Source organism: Mobula hypostoma, chromosome 1 (genome assembly GCF_963921235.1).
Source record: "Mobula hypostoma chromosome 1, sMobHyp1.1, whole genome shotgun sequence".
In the NCBI taxonomy this organism is placed as follows: domain Eukaryota; kingdom Metazoa; phylum Chordata; class Chondrichthyes; order Myliobatiformes; family Myliobatidae; genus Mobula; species Mobula hypostoma.
Window position 1 is genome coordinate 31,338,322 of NC_086097.1, and position 16,559 is coordinate 31,354,880.

At 41.9% G+C, this 16,559-nt stretch overlaps 1 protein-coding gene across 2 annotated transcripts in view; it reads right to left on the minus strand.

The window, feature by feature from the left end:
* The window catches only part of brf1b (BRF1 RNA polymerase III transcription initiation factor subunit b), a 459,400-nt gene that overhangs the window by 354,936 nt on the left and 87,905 nt on the right, over positions 1–16,559 (minus strand). The window contains exon 3 of one of the 2 annotated variants that reach the window (XM_063045501.1): positions 10,975–11,148. In XM_063045501.1, coding sequence (XP_062901571.1) covers positions 10,975–11,148 — 174 coding nt within the window. Of the gene's footprint in view, positions 1–10,942; positions 11,149–16,559 lie in introns of both variants that reach the window. The other variant, XM_063045512.1, reaches the window with a different exon arrangement.

A 16,559-nucleotide genomic window follows, 5' to 3' on the forward strand; every position in this document is an offset into this window, starting at 1 on the left:
ACATCATCTGGAAGGCAGCACTTGTGTCAGTCACAAATAGATTCTTCAGCTTGAATGAGGGCATTGTAAAAAAGACATTTCAGAGTAAGCCACACTTAGTGGCCACTTTTTTTTTAAAAAGGTACACCTGTATTTCACATCCTTAATGCAGATATCTCATCAGCCAATTAAGTGGCAGCAACTCAATGAATAAAAGCGTGCAAACATGGTCAAGAAGTTTAATTGTTGTTCAGACTAAACATCAGAGTGAGGAAGAAATGTGAACTAAGTGCCGTTGCCCATGGAATGATTGTTGGTGCCAGATAGGGTGGCTTGAGTATTTCAGAAACTGCTGATCTCCTGGGATTTTCATGCACAACAGTCTCTAAAGTTTACAGGGAATGGTACCGAAAACAACAAAAAAGACATCCAATGAACGGTAGTTCTGTGGGCAAAATCACCTTGTTAACAGTAGTCACAGGAGAATGACCAGACAGGTTCAAGCTGACAGAAAAGTGACAGTGATTCAAATAACCATGTGTGACAACAGCAGCGTGCAGAAGAGCATCTCTGAGCACACAACACATAGAACCTTGAAGTGGATGGGCTACAGCAGCAGAAGACCATGAACATGCACTCAGATATTCTGAACTGATTTTTGAACAGACAATGAACAAACCCATGAACATTAACTCACTAATTTTGCACAATATGTACACATTTCTTACTCTAATTAATAGTTTTAAATGTATTACACTGTATTTCTTCTGCAAAACAACAAATTTCACAACATATTAGATGTAAGTGGTAAATCTGATTCTAATCATTTTTTAGGCATGCTAGTGAGTTAGAGAACAGATGGGGTTTTGTCTAGTTTCATGGCTTCATTACTGGGACCGATTTATTGATTGATTTGAATTTAAATACCCCAGCTGCCAAATGGTAATTGTAACACTCAATCAATAGTCCAGCAACTATTACGCTATCATTTTGTTTAATATAATTAAAAGGTTAATGGGTCCTTTGGTGGAGCAAAACCAGGAAAAAGATCATTGGTAAAGTTGGTTTATTATTGTCATATGTACCACGGTGCAGTGGGAAAAACTTGTTTTGCTTACCATCCATACAGATAAATTCATTACAATGGTGCACTGAGATAGTATCAAGGAAAATGATAACAGAGTGCAAAATAATAGTATTAAAGTTACAGAGAAAGTGAAGTGCAAGAAGATAATAAAGGTACAAGGCCATACAAAGTAGACTGTGATGTCAAGAGTTCATCTTATTGGAGAGAAGAGAAGAATGTCCTGGGCTGGTGGGGTCTTTGATTATGCTGGCAGCTTTAATGAAACAGTGAGAAATGCAAACCGACCATGGATTCTGTGATGTGCTGAGCTATGTCCACAAATCTCTCAGCATCTTGTTGTCACAGACACACCAAGCTGTGCTGCAACCAAATAGGATGCCTTTTATGGTGCATCAATTAAAATAAAGCAAAATACTGTGGGCACAAGTGAGTCTGCAGATGCTGGAAATCCAGAGTTAACACATACAAAATGCTGGAGGAAATCAGCAGGCCAGGCAGCATCTTGGAAAAGGAATAAAGAGTCAACGTTTTGGGTTGATACCCTTCATCAGGACATCAGAAAATACTGTGGATGTTGGAAGTTTAAATGAAAACACAAAAATGTGTAAACCAGGGTGTAGACTTGAAACAGAGTTAATAATTGATATAATGCTTATTGATCCATAGACATCAAGTCATCAGCACAGAAACAGGCCCTTTGGGCCAAAGTATCGATGCCAGAGTTATTGTCCAACTACACTGACTCCAATGGGTCCACATCCTTCTATGCCTTGCCTACCTAAGTGCCTATTTGAGTATCTCTTAAATATAGTGCTTGCATCTGATTCCACCAATATCTCTGGCATCACATTCCAGATATCAGCCACTCCCTAAACCCCTTTAAAACTCCTTTCTTTCAATTTAATCCTTAAATGCTATTCCATTATGTTCCACTTTACCTGGGAGAAAGACTCTGACTACCTTCCTGATTTGTGCTTCTCAAGATATTATACATTTCTATCAGATTAGTCTTCTGCCTCCATCACTCCAGGGAAAATAAGCCCTGCCTGTCTAATCACTCCCCACAATTAAGTCCTTCAATCCAGAAAATGTCCTCTGCACTCTCTCCAGTACAGGTGATTGTTTAGGGATGAGACTGTTATCAGTGTTGTCACAGCTCTCTCCCTCAGTCCTCTGCAGGAATGTTTAAAATTATGAGAGGCATAAAACAGTTGGATAGCAACAGTCTTTTCCCTGGGTGAGAACAGTCCTAATCTGGGGGGCATAGATTTAAGGTGGGAGGGGAAAAATCTGAAAAGGGCCTGAGAAAGATAAAGATGAGGTCTATTTGTCACATGCACACTAAACCATACAGTGAAATGCATTGTTTCTATCAACACTAACACAGTCCAAGGATGAACAGCCCACAAGCAATACCATGCTTCTGGCACCAACAACTCATTAACCCTAACTCGTATGCATGTCTTTGGAAGTTGGGAGGAAATCCATATGCTGGAATATGGGGCAGCAATAAATAGGGACAACCAACAATTATAGGGTAAAGCACCTTGAGATTTTGATGAAACAATCGTGATTCAAGGTTTCAACCTGAAACATCGCTGATCCCTCCCCCTCTATCACAGATGTTGCCCAACTTGCCAAGTTCCTCCAGTACCTTGTGTGATGTCGCTCTTAATCTAGGTCGTATATTACTCCCAACTCTGTGTTGTGGCCAGTTTTCAGGAACTGACAGGGAAATGTTCTGAATATGTACAAGTGAGAGAAACCTTCAACTATTAAGCCACTCTTTTTTGGGATGAACAGAGTTTTGAGGTACAGTTTCAAAGACTGGTATATTTTAAAAACAGCAAGCCATGAGAATGAACGAACTGATTTTGTACTGAACTACCCATCCCAAACCCCAAAGTCCAGAGGTAAATCTAGATGTTAGAAGACTCAGTAGGGAAAAATGATGGCTAAATGCTCAACAAAAGACCATCAGCCCATTTGAAGTCATGGCTTTCCTTAGGAGCTGAAAGGTACTTTATGAGCTCCCTATCCTTATAGACTATAAGACACAGGAGCAGAATTAAGCCATTCAGCCTATCAAGTCTGCTCCGCCATTCCATCATGGCCGATTTTTATCCCCCTTAACCCCATTCTATTGTCTTCTCCTTGTAACCTATGATGCCCGGACTAATCAGACTGCGCTTCAAATAACGTGGATTCCAGTTAATCGGGACACGTCGGAACCAGTACATTTTGCCCCAAATAAGTGGCTGCCCCAATTTGCTGAAGTTTTATGGAAATAGTTAAAAAGGTAAAAAAAAAGATAAAGCTACCATTTAACTGAAAAACAAATTCTAAACTTAAATGAAATACAGAACAAATCAGAACACTATCAATACTACTACTGTTCTATAAATCTGCCACATTCTTTCAATTTACTTTAAATGCCAAGGCTGCATTCTTTTGATCGACTGTAATTGAACAAAATCAGCGCTGACACCTAGTGCAGATAACAGACTGCCTTCATATAATGTAATCTTAATTTTCTTTGCAACATTCAACCTTCAAATGCTTTGTAGTCTAACTTGAAGAAGCAAAATGATTCATCTTCACCCCCAGCCATTTCTGGCATCTCCAAACCTAAATGCTTGAAACTGCAGCAAGCAAAAAAGTTCTGAATTGTCATACTGCTTGTTTCTCGCCAACTATCAGTCACAACCATCACTGCTTTTTGAACACAGACACATACAACTGATGTTATTTAAAATCTGCTCAGTTAAGCATGGTGTAGAGTTTAACAGTGAAACAAGTACACGAGTCTGGCGCTGGTACTTAGACAAGTCTCCTGTTCCAATTAAGTGACATGGCTTCCTAATATAAACAAAGGAAACCCCAGCTATTTTCTCAATTACATAGCTCTGTGTTCCAAATAAGCAACTGCCCCAATTAACCAGAAACCACTTTATATCCAGTGGCATTGCTTCCAAAGACACAAGATCTGTGGCGCAACGCCACAGATTTGCCACCCTCTGGCAACAGAAATTCCTCCTCTCTGCTCTAAATGAACCTCCCTCTATTCTGAGGCTGTGCCTCTGGTCCTAGGCTCTCCCACTATAGGAAACATCCTCTCAACACCCACTCTATTAAGGCCTTTCAATATTCAAGTACATCCTTGCTTTTATATTCTAGTCCTCTCGAAATGATTGCTAACATTGCATTTCTCATCCTTACCACCAACTCAATCTGCAAATTAATTTTTTAGGAATCCAGCATGAGGACTCTGAAGTTCCTTTAGAATTCAAGTTTTTTATTTTCTCCGCTTAGAAAATAATCTACACTTTTATTCCTTTACCAAAATACATGCCCATGCACTTCCCTACACTATATTCCATTTGCCAATTCTCTGCCCATTCTCCAAATCTAAGACCTTCTACAGACTCCCTGCTTCTTCAACACTACCTGCCTGTCCACCTATCTTTGTATCGTCCACAAACTTGGCCAAAAAGCCATTGATTCTGTCTTCCAAAATACTGACATATAACGTGAAAAGAAACTATCCAAACACAGACCACTGTGGAATACCACTAGTTACCAGCAACCAACCAGAAAAGCCTGTCTTATTCCCACTCTTTGCCTTTGGCCAGTCAACCAATCGCCTATCCATTCTTTCCTGCAATACCGTGAACAGGAAAGCAGCCTCATGTACGGCACCTTAGCAAAGGCCTTCTGAAAATCCAAGTAAACATCTACTGATTCTCCTTTGCCTGTCCTGACTGTTATTTCCTCAGGCAATTCCATCAGATTTGTCAGGCAAGATTTCCCCTTAAGGAAATCATACTGACTTTGGCCTATTTTATCATGTTTCTCCAAGTACCCAACAACCTTGCCTTTAATAATAGACTCCAACAACTTTCCAACCACTTAAATAACTGGCCTATAATTACATTTTTATTGCCTCACTCATTTCTTACAGATTGGAGTGACATTTGCAACTTTCCAGTTCTCTGGAACCATTCCAGAATCTAGTGATTCTTGGAAGATCATTACTGACGTCTTTACAATCTCTTCAGCTACTTCTTTTACAACCCTCAGGTATGGCTCATCTGGTCAAGATGACTTATCTACCTCAGCTTCTCAAGCACTTCCTCTTTAATAACAGCAACTACACTCAATTCTGCCCTCAGCAATTCAAGAACAACTTCTTCCCCTCTGCCATCTGATTTCTAAATAGACATTGAAACCTTGGGCACTAACTCACTTTTTAAATATATTATTTCTGTTTTTAGCCCAATTTTTAATCTATTCAATATACATATACTGTAATTGATTTACTTATTTAATTATTATTTTTATTTTTTTTTCCTTCTATATTATGTATCACATTGAACTGCTGCTGCAAGTTAACAAATTTCACGACACATGCCGGTGATAATAAATCTGATTCTGATTCTGATTCTGCCACTCTTGAATTTCTGGCATATTGCTAGTATCTTGCACAGTGAAGACTGGCGCAAAATACTTAATCGAATTTGTCTGCCATTTATTTGTCCCGCATTACTACCTCTCCAGCATCATTTTCCAGTGGTCCAATCTCCACTCCAACCTCTCCTTTATTCTTTATATATCTGAAATAAAAACACATCTTGTATCCTATTTTAAATTATAGGCTAGTTTACCATCATATTTCACCTTTTCTCTCCTTATGGCTTTTTTTGGTTGCCTTCTGTTGGTTTTTAAAAGCTTCCCAGTCTCTAACTACCCACTAATTTGTGCTATTTTATATACCCTCTCTTTTGTTTTTACACTGTCTTTGACCTCCCTTGTCAGCCACAGTTGACTCATCCTCCCTTTAGGATACTTTGTCCTTGGGATGCATCTCTCCTGCACCTTCCAAATTACTCCCAGAAACTCAGCCAATACTGTTCTACCATCATCCATGCTAGTGTCCCCTTCCAGTCAATGTTAGCCATCTCCCCTCTCATGTGTCTGTAATTCCATTCATTCTACTGTAATACTGATACATCTGACTAACTTCTCCTTCCCAAATTCTATTATATTACGATCACTGCCTCCCGAAGGTTCCTTCAACTCAAGATCACTAATCAAATCTGGTTTATTACACAACACCCAATCCAGAATTGCCTATCCCCTAGTGGGCTTAACCACAAACTGCTCTAAAAAGCCATCTCGTATCAATTCTACAAATTCCATCTCTAGCGAGCCAGCACCAAATTGATTTTCCCCAATCTAGCTGCATATTGAAATCCCCCATGACTATCATAACATTGCCCTTCTTACATGCCTTTTCTCTATCCCACTGAAGTTCGTAGCCCACATCCTGGCTACTGCTCGGAAGCCTACACATAACTCTCATCAGGGCTTTTTACCCTTGTAGTTCCTTAATTCCATCCACAACAAGCCTCTATTTTCCGACCCATGTAATTTCTTTTTAAGGATTTGCTTTCATTTTTGACCAAAAAGGCACACCACACCCACTCTACCCACCTACTCATTCATCCTTTTGATACAATGCGTATCCTTGAATGTTAAGCTCCCTGCTATGATCTTCTTTCAGTATGACTGGGTGATGTCCACAATGCCATACCTGTCAATCTCTAAATGCTTTACAAGATCATTGACCTTATTCCATATATTACATGCATTCAAATATAATGCCTTCAGTCCTGTATTCATCACCCTTTTTGACTTTGCCCCCCCGTTAAACTTCAACTCATCCCACTGACTGCAATTTTGCCCTATTATCAGCCTTTCCTTCCTCACAGCCTCTGCAGCTACTTGTATACCAACTGCCCCATCCTCAGCCCTCTCACTCCAGTTCTCATCCTCCTGCCAAATTAGTTAAAACTCTGCCCAACAGCTCTAGCAAAAGCACCCACAAGGATATCGGTGGCCCTCAAGTTCTGTGTAACCTGCCCATTTTGCATGGATCATGCCTTCTTCAGAAGAAATCCTAATGATTCAAAAATCTGAAACCCTGCCCCCCTGCACAAGTTCCTCAGCCACACATTCATCTGCCAAATCATTCTATTCTTACCCTCACTGGCACTTAGCATGGGCAGCAATCCAGGGATTACTATTCAAGAGGTCCTGCTTTTCAGTTTTCCACCCAACTCCCTATATTCTCTCTTCAGCATCTCATCTCTTTTCCTACCAACATTGTTGGTACTAATATGTACCATGACTACCAGCTGTTCATCCCCCTTCAGAATGGTGCGGACCATATTGTACCATATTGTGCGGAAATATTGCATCATTTCTTAATGCATGCATTACTAAATGACAATGAAAGAGGATGCGTGTCTTCATAATCTAATCTAACCTGATCCAAGACAGCTCTGACCCTGGCAACACACTATCCAGGTGTCTCTTTCACACTCACAGAATCTCCTGTCTGCTCCTCCAACTATGGAATTCTCTATCAATACCGCACTCCTCTTTTCCTCACCTTTCCTTCTGAGGCACAGAGCCAGACTCAATGCAGGGACCTGGTCTCTGTGGCTTCCTCCTGGCAGGCTGCTCCTACCCAACAGTATCCAAAATGGATACAGGGGTACTCTACACCGCTGCCTCTTCCCTTTACCTTTCCTGATGGTCACCCAGGTACCTGTCTCTTGCAACTAAGGAATGATTACCTCCCTGTAGATCCTATCTATCACCTCCTCATTCTCCCATAGGAGCTGAAGGTCATCCAGCTGTAGCTTGATGCACTTTGTGCAGATGTTGTTATCAGGGAGACTGAAGGTCCCAGAATTCTCACATCTCACACAAAGAAAATACCAGTAACCCTGGATCCATTCTGAACTCAATAGCCACTTACTAATAGAAAAAGGAAAAGGAAAAAACTTACGAAAAACTTACTAACTTACTTAGCACCTCCGCCTGTTCTCGACGAAGCCTATTGAGCGAAAGCCTCACGCACTAACCCTGGCCCATTCACAATGGCCGCTCTACTTACACTTCCACTTCTTTTTATTGGCCCTTGTTAAGTTACTAATAACCCAAGCAATCTCCTGCTCTGCAGACAAGACCTGAAAGGTTTTTCAAAAATTAAAGGGGAAAAGTCAGTCAAAGGTAGATATAGGACCAATACAAAATGACGCTGGAAATACTGTAATGGGAGATGCAGAGATGGCAGAGGAACTGAAAGCGTATTTTGCATCAGTCTTCACAGTGGAAGACGTCTGTGGTATACCGGCCATTCAAGAGTGTCAGGGAAGTGAACTTTGTGCAGTGAAAATTAAGACTGAGAAGGTGCTCAGGAAGCTTAATGGTCTGAGGGTGGACAAATCTCCTGGACCTGATGGAATGCACCCGCAGGTTCTGAAGGAAGTAGCTGGAGAGATTGCGGAGGCATTAACAATGATCTTTCAAGAATTGATAGATTCTGGCATTGTACCAGATGACTGGAAAATTGCAATTACTCCGCTATTTAAGAAGGGTGGGAGGCAGCAGAAAGGAAACTATAGACCTGTTAGCGTGACATCAGTGGTTGGGAAGTTGTTGGAATCGATTGTTAGGGATGAGATTACGGAGTACCTGGAAGCACATGACAAGATAGGCCAAAGCCAGCATGGTTTCCTGAAAGGAAAATCCTGCCTGACAAACCTATTACAATTCTTTGAGGAAATTACAAGCAAGGTAGACAAAGTGATGCAGTAGACATGATGTACTTGGATTTTCAGAAGGGCTTGGCAAGGTGCTGCACATGAGGCTGCTTAGCAAGATAAGAGCCCATGGAATTACAGGGATGTTACTAGCATGGGTGGAGCATTGGCTGATTGGCAGAAAACAGAGTGGGAATAAAGAGATCCTATTCTGACTAGCTGCCAGTTACCAGAGGAGTTCCACAGGGGTCGGTGTTGGGACCGCTGCTTTTTACGATGTATGTCAATGATTTGGATTACGGTATTAATGGATTTGTAGCTAAGTTTCCCAATGATACAAAGATAGGTGGAGGAGTGCATAGTGTTGAGGAAACAGAGAGCCTGCAGAGAGACTTAAGATAGTTTAGGGGAATGGGCAAAGAGGTGGCAAACAAAATACAATGTTGGAAAGTGCATGGTCATGCACTTTGGTGGAAGAAATAAACGGGCAGACTTTTATTTAGATGGGGAGAGAATTGAAAATGTAGAGATGCGAAGGGACTTGGGAGTCTTTGTGCAAGATATCCTAAAGGTTAACCTCCAGGTTGAGTCGGTTGTGAAGAAGACGAATGCAAAGTTAGAATTCATCTCTAGAGGTAGAGAATATAAAAGCAGGGATGTGATGTTGAGGTTCTATAAGGCACTCATGACACCCACTTGAAGTACTGTGTGCAGTTTTGGGCCCCTTATTTTAGAAAGGATATACTGACATTGGAGAGGGTTCAGAGAAGATTCACAAGAATGATTCCAGGAATGAAAGGGTTACCATATGAGGAACGTCTGGCAACTCTTGGGCTGTATTCCCTGGAGTTCAGGAGAATGAGGGGGGATCTCATAGAAACATTCCGAATGTTAAAAGGCCTGAACAGATTAGATATGGCAAAGTTATTTCCCATGGTAGGGGATTCTACAACAAGAGGTCACGACTTCAGGATTGAAGGGCGTCCATTTAGAACTGAGATGCGGAGAAATTATTTTAGTCAGAGGGTGGTAAATCTGTGGAATTTGTTGTCCCGAGCGGCTGTGGAGGCCAAGCCATTAGGTGTACTTAAGGCAGAGATAAATAGGTTCTTGATTAGTCAGGGCATCAAAGGGTATAGGGTAAAGGCAGGGGAGTGGAGATGACTGAAAGAATTGGATCAGCCCATGATTGAATGGCGGAGCAGACTCAATGGGCCGAATGGCCCACTTCTGCTCCTATATCCTATGGTCTTATGGAAAACTGGCATGTAAATGTCACAAGGATCTGTCTCCAACACCAAGTTGGAGACAGTTCTTTGTGGACAAGTAACAACTTTCAGAAGTGCAGATATTGATGCAGTTTAAGAAATAATAATGAAGCCATAAAGAAATAATAAATACCAGCAACAGTAAATGTATGCTGGTACTTAACTGTTGATGCACATTTTATTCCACATCCATACTTTAACTCCAACTTTATTTTTTAATCCAATTCTTTACTCCCTATAATTGCTGTTCTCTGCAGACTGCCACAGGATCTTCAGGATCTAACAGAGAAGACCATCAAGGTCTCATTCTGGTGTGTCCTCTGAAACATGCCACACCACTGCACTCGTACTTTTAAGGTTACTCCCAAAGTTCAATTTCAGCTGAAAATAATTAATACCCTACAACGAGACTCCAAAATTAGCACAAACAACTTTACTCACCATAACCCTGAACCTATTCTACAAACTCACTTTCAAGGACTTGTTACAACTCATGTTCTCAGTGATACTTTATATTTGGACAATTTATCTTGTTTTGCACATTGGTTGTTTGTCAGCCTTCATGTATAATTTTTCATAAATACTACTGTAATTTTTTTTCATAATTGCATGCAAGAAAATTAATCTCAAGGTATATACATACCTTGATAAGGAATTTTACTTTGAACTTTGTTCTCTGCAGTACTATGGATATGCAGATTGTTCTGAATTCAATACAAACTTATGACACGACGAACCTCTGCATGCTAATCTCTAAAGTCAACCTGAAACTGACCAACATGGACACAGCTGCCAATGGAAGCAATATCCACAGTATTTACAGCACTTACCCCGTAACAACCTGTCATTTAACAATCCGCACAGACCTGTCAGTAAGTACCTGTAGACCTCCACAAAACACATTGAAAGCAAAGCAACTTGAATAAAACACCACACAACCAATTTCTGCTTTCACAGAGACTCTTTAAACATGCTCTGTATCACCATTAAATTACCCTTTTCGATTGGCACCACGTGTAAAGGATACGAGGAGTCCCCTCCGTCCGACAGACCAGATAGAGGCAGGCAGCGACCACATGGCTCATTTTTCGGCCCCGAGTGAGACGCTTGTTGACGGCCATTTTGAAGAAGTTAAAAGCAGTGTCCAGGCAATGTTGGTTTAACTGGAGCTGGTTGCCCAGGTGATGAATCTGTCGCCGACCTGGATTGGAAAAGAAAATGAGAATAGGACTTAGGATGCATGCTAATCACATTTCATACATACATCAAACACCAGAATTTCTGCAGATGCTGGAAATCTGGAGTAACACATAAAATGCTGGAGGATCTCAGCAAGTCAGGCAGCATCTATGGAAATGAATAAATGTCAACATTTTGGGCGAGACTGGAAAGGGGAAAGATGCCAGAGTAAAAAGGTGGAGGGAGGGGAGGGGTAGAGTTAGCTAGAAGATGATAGGTGAAGCCAGGCAGGTAGAAAAGGTAAAGGGCTGGAGAGAAAGGAATCTGATAGGAGAGGAGAGTGGACCATAGGAGAAAGGGAAGGAGACCCGGGGAGGTGATAGGCAGGTGAGAAGTGGTAAGAGGCCAGAGTGGCAAGGAACAGAAGAGGGGAAGGAAGAAAAATTGATATTCATGCCATCAGGTTGGAGGCTACTCAAACGGAATACAAGGTTGTTGCTCCTCCACACTGAAGGTGGCCTCATCATGGCACAAGAGGCTGCCATGAACCAACCTGTCAGAACTGGAATAGGAACTGAAATTAAAATGTCCTGCTTTTAGAGAATGGAGCAAAAGTGCTCAACGAAGGAGTCCCCCAATTTATGACAGGTCTCACCAATGTAGAAGAGGCTACATCAGGAGCACCGGACACAATAGATGGCCCAAGTTGAGAGGTATTACTTGTGAAGGTTTGGAACATGGACCATTCTACATAGCCAACAGAAAGCCAGACACAGCTGGGGCCCATGGCTACCCCTCCAGCCCGGAGAAAGTGCGGGATGAGGACCAATTCTGCCAGATGGAAGAAGGTGGTAGTGGAGGGGAACTGGTCTTTTTTTTTAATTGAAAAAGAAGCAGAGAGTTTTAAGTTTTTTTGATGGGGGATAGAAGTGTATAGGGTCGGGACATCCATGGTGAAAATGTGATGGTCAGAGCCAGGGAATTGAAAGTTACTAAGGAGATCAAGAGTAAGGGAAGTGTTGTGCATGTAGATGGAAAAGGATTGAACCAAGGGTCGAGGTATGAGGACATGAGTTCAGTGGGACAGGAGCAGGCACAGACAACTGGCCTACCTGGAGAGTCAAGTTTGTGGATCTTGGGTAGGAGGTAGAAGCGAGCAGTGTGCAGTAAGGGAACTTAAGAGTTTGTTGGCAGTGGATGGGAGTTCTCCAGAGCTTAAGGTTAGTGATGACGTCGGAGACAGTTTTCTGATGGTCCAGAATAGGGTCCTCTTCAAGGAAGGACCCTATGGAGATGTCTGAAAGTTGCTGTCTTGCCTCAGCAAAGAAGAGGTCAGCCTGCCACACTACAACAGCACCCCATTTGTCCGTGGTTTTGATGGCAAGGTTGGGATTGGTGCAGAGAAAGTGGAGGGCAGTGCTTTCACAGGGGGCAGGGTTTGAAAAGGACAGTGGAGTGCTGAAGTCCTCTCACATACATACATCACATGCACAGCAAGGGAACAGGCCATCTGGCCCAAGCTGGTGTATAATCAAAGCCCAAACCATGTTTATTGTTATATGCAGAAGTACATGTGTGCACAGGTGCAATGAAACACTTGCAGCAGCATCACAGACACATAACGTCAGATAAACAGCGTTCACAAGAAAAACATCAAACATAAATTACACACCTTTGTTTACAGAACATTATTAGAACAAAAAAAACTAAGTCCATTTCAATATAACATAGTCAGGGTTCATCATGTTGTTAAACTGTAATGATTATTGTTGTGCCAGTTGGCTCAAGAATTGAATGTTTAAAGAGAAGTAGCTGTCCCTGAACCTGGGGACTTCAGGCTTCTGTACCTGCTGCCCGATGGTAGCTGAGAGAAGATGGCATGGATCAGATGGTGGAGATCTTTGATAATAGATGCTGCCTTCTTGAGGCAGCACCTGCTGTAGATACCACAAATGATGGGGTGGGATGTGCCCATGATATATTGGACTGAGTTCACTACTCTCTGAAGCTTCTTGTACTTGCTGTGCAATTGACTTGCTGTACCAGACCATGAGGCAACCAGTCAGGACACTTTCAACAGAACAGCTATGTAAATCTGTTAGAGTGCTGGACTGTTGTTTTGTGGCTGTTGTTTGTATTGTTGTGCTGAACATTGTGGGCATGCTTTGTTGATGCCAGAAATAGGTGGCGACATATGTGGGCTGCTCCCAGCATATCCTTAGGTTGTGTTAGTTGCTAACACGAACAACACATTTCACTGTACATTTCGATGTACGTTTAATAAATAAATGAATCTGGATGGTGGTGGTTGAAGTGGAGGGAGATACAAGAAAAGGAAATCATAGTCTCCAAGTTCACAAACCACAGGGACATTATCCTATGCAATCTGAGCCACAGGCTTAATCAATTCAAAAATGAAAGCTATCATAGCAACATTAGTGTTGCAGCAATGGGTCCTCAAATACAACATCATCAATTTAGCAAGTGAACATTGCTGCCTGGCTCCAGGCCAGGCTCTGTATGCATGTATAATTAAAAGAGATGATCCCATGGGCTCGCAAGTCTGGAACAGGATGAGTCAGTGAAGAGTGGTGGTGGCGGGGTGGAGGACAGGAGAATTGAAAGAAGAAACAAAAGATATTACTGTCTTGCAGATCCCAGACAAAAGCAGTACAGAGTCCAGATTGTGAGTGTTAAATAAGACAGAGGATGAGTGTGCTTGAGAATGTCCTACAGACATACAGACGATGAGACACTTGTCCTGGGAGTCAGGGATGAGTAGTGCGGATGACAAATGCGTGGGCAGTTTTTGTGCTGGACTTCAAAGAAGCTTCCCTAACGACACCTGTTGGCAACGAGGGAAACGGGTGACTGAGCGCTGAACCCAGACCGATGTCCCATCCTGGCTTTGGCTGACTCATTAATGGGAATGACTCATGCTTCTAGAGACGCACTGGAAACCTTTCATGCATTATTGTCAACGTGACTGAATGGGAGTGGGAGACAAGCAGCCCGCCTCAGTTTTGTCCTTTCCATCAACTCCACTCTCCTTTAAGTCGCAGACACAAATCAAAGAGAAACCCCACCATTTCCACATACAGGCAGTGTGTGTGTGTGTGTGTGTGTGTGTGTGTGTGTGTGTGTGTGTGTGTGTGTGTGTGTGAGTGTGAGTGTGAGTGTGTGTGTGAGTGTGAGAGTGTGAGTGTGAGTGTGTGAGTGTGAGTGTGAGTGTGTGAGTGTGAGTGTGAGTGTGAGAGAGAGAGAGAGAGAGAGAGAAAAAGGGGTTTGCTTTGCTGTTGCTATCTTGTTCTGCTGAACATGGTGGGCATGCTATTTTGGCGCTGGAATGTGTGCCGACTGTATTGTTACGTTCAACATTCCAAGCCACTTGTGGGCTGCCCCCAGGGCACCCTTGGGTGTTGGTTGTTAATGCCAGCACACATTTTGCAAATGTACATTTTTCGATGTACATGAGATAAATAAATCTGTGTCTAATCTGAACTTATTTCCACCAATGTGGAAAGCAGGTTCTGCCTCAGCTCATGCAGCATTCAAGTCTGAGTTGCAGCCTGGCACTGAACCAGTCTGAACAGTAGGAATAGGTGTGTAAGTGGGCAGCAAAACACAGGGTTCACATTCCACAGCGTTCACCCACTAAGTCAAGTACTACTCAAGAGCCAGCGACTACAGTGGGCAGTGGGAAAGTTGCAATGCATCAGCTTAGAGTCAGGAATGTTATACAGGAACCTAACCACAGAATTCATCATTGCTCATGATCAAAAATTTACAGGTAAATGGAGAGACTGTATTTCTACCTGTTAATTAGTAAGAAGCAGAAATCAAAACCAAAGCAAAAATGACCAAGTTAGAGACAATTTTTCCAGTTACAGACCTGTAAATAGAATGTATAAACATTTGAAAATTAAGAAACTCAATGAGGTAAAGTAGAAAACAATAACACAAAAGTCACCAGAAACAGCAACACACGTCACTAACACTCCCTGACCTTTGCCAAAGTGAAGTTCAGTTCAACAAGCAGAACAATAATTTTCGTTTTGAGAGTTTCAGAAGAGTAAAAATATCCCAAAATGCTTCAAAGGAATATTATAGGATGAATTTGGAAATTGAGCCACCGGGTTGTGTTCGGAAAGCTAATCTGAAATCTGAAGTTAGAGAAATTATATTACTTTACAAGAATCTACGATAGAACCATACACAGAGTGGTTGAACAGGATTTAGGGTGAAGAATTTTGAATGACCTAAAGTTTAAAAAGAGAACATGAAGTTCTGCCAGGGATGTTCAAAATTCAAAGCAAATTTATTTTTATCAAAGTATGCATATGTTATCATATACTAGCCTGAGATTTAATTTCTTGCAGGAATTTACAGGCAAAAGGAAATACAATAGAATATGACAAAGCTATACATAAACAAAAACTCATAAATATCAATGTGCAAAAGACAAACTGTGCAAATAAAAACAATATCGAGAACCTGAGTTGTAAACAGTCCCTGAAATTGAGTATGTAGATCATAGAATCAGGTTACAGTCGTGGAGAGTGAAGTTATCCCCATGGGTTTAAAAGCTAGCAACTAATATCAAAGGAAATAATAAAAGATCCACTATTTTTGCGGATAGTCAGAGGCTTTTTCCCCAGGGCTGAAATGGCTAGCACAAGAGGGCACAGTTTTAAGGTTCTTGGAAGTAGGTACGGAGGAGATATCAGGGGTTTGTATGCAGTGAGTGGTAAGTGCGTGGAATGGGCTGCCAGTGACAGTGGTGGAAATGGATATGATAGGGTCTTTTAAGAGACTCCTGGACAGGTATATGGAGCTCAGAAAAATAGAGGGCTACGGGTAACCTTAGGTAATTGCTCAGGTAAAGACATGTTCAGCACAGCTTTGTGGGCTGAAGGGCCTGTATTGTACTGTAGGTTTTTCTATGTTTCTAATGTAGAGGGATGTGGACAGTCGATGATTCAGGTTGTGACCCTTCATCTGGGCTGAAAGAGCAAAGGGGAATGGGAAAGGCAAGAGTGTTTATTGGCAGCTCACACTTCACTAACGTGCTGTCTGTACTCAAGTGACATGGAAAGCTCCAATCCTCCCCGTTGCATTTAGATTCAGATCTAGTTATTTATCGAAACATACAGTGAAATGCATTGTTTGTGTTAATAACCAACACAACACAAGGATGTGCTGGGGGTAGCCTGCAAGTGTCACCACACATTCCAGTGTCAACATAACATGCCTACAATGTTTAGCAGAACAACGCAAGCAACAACATAACAGAAACAAAACAACAGCAGCAAAACAAACCCCATTCCTCCCTCCCACACACACCCAGGACAAGCACTTCTGGGCTTCCTGTCCCGGGCCACACTCGCAGACATCCAGACTGGCCAACTTCAGTCTTCAACTTTGGATATCGAT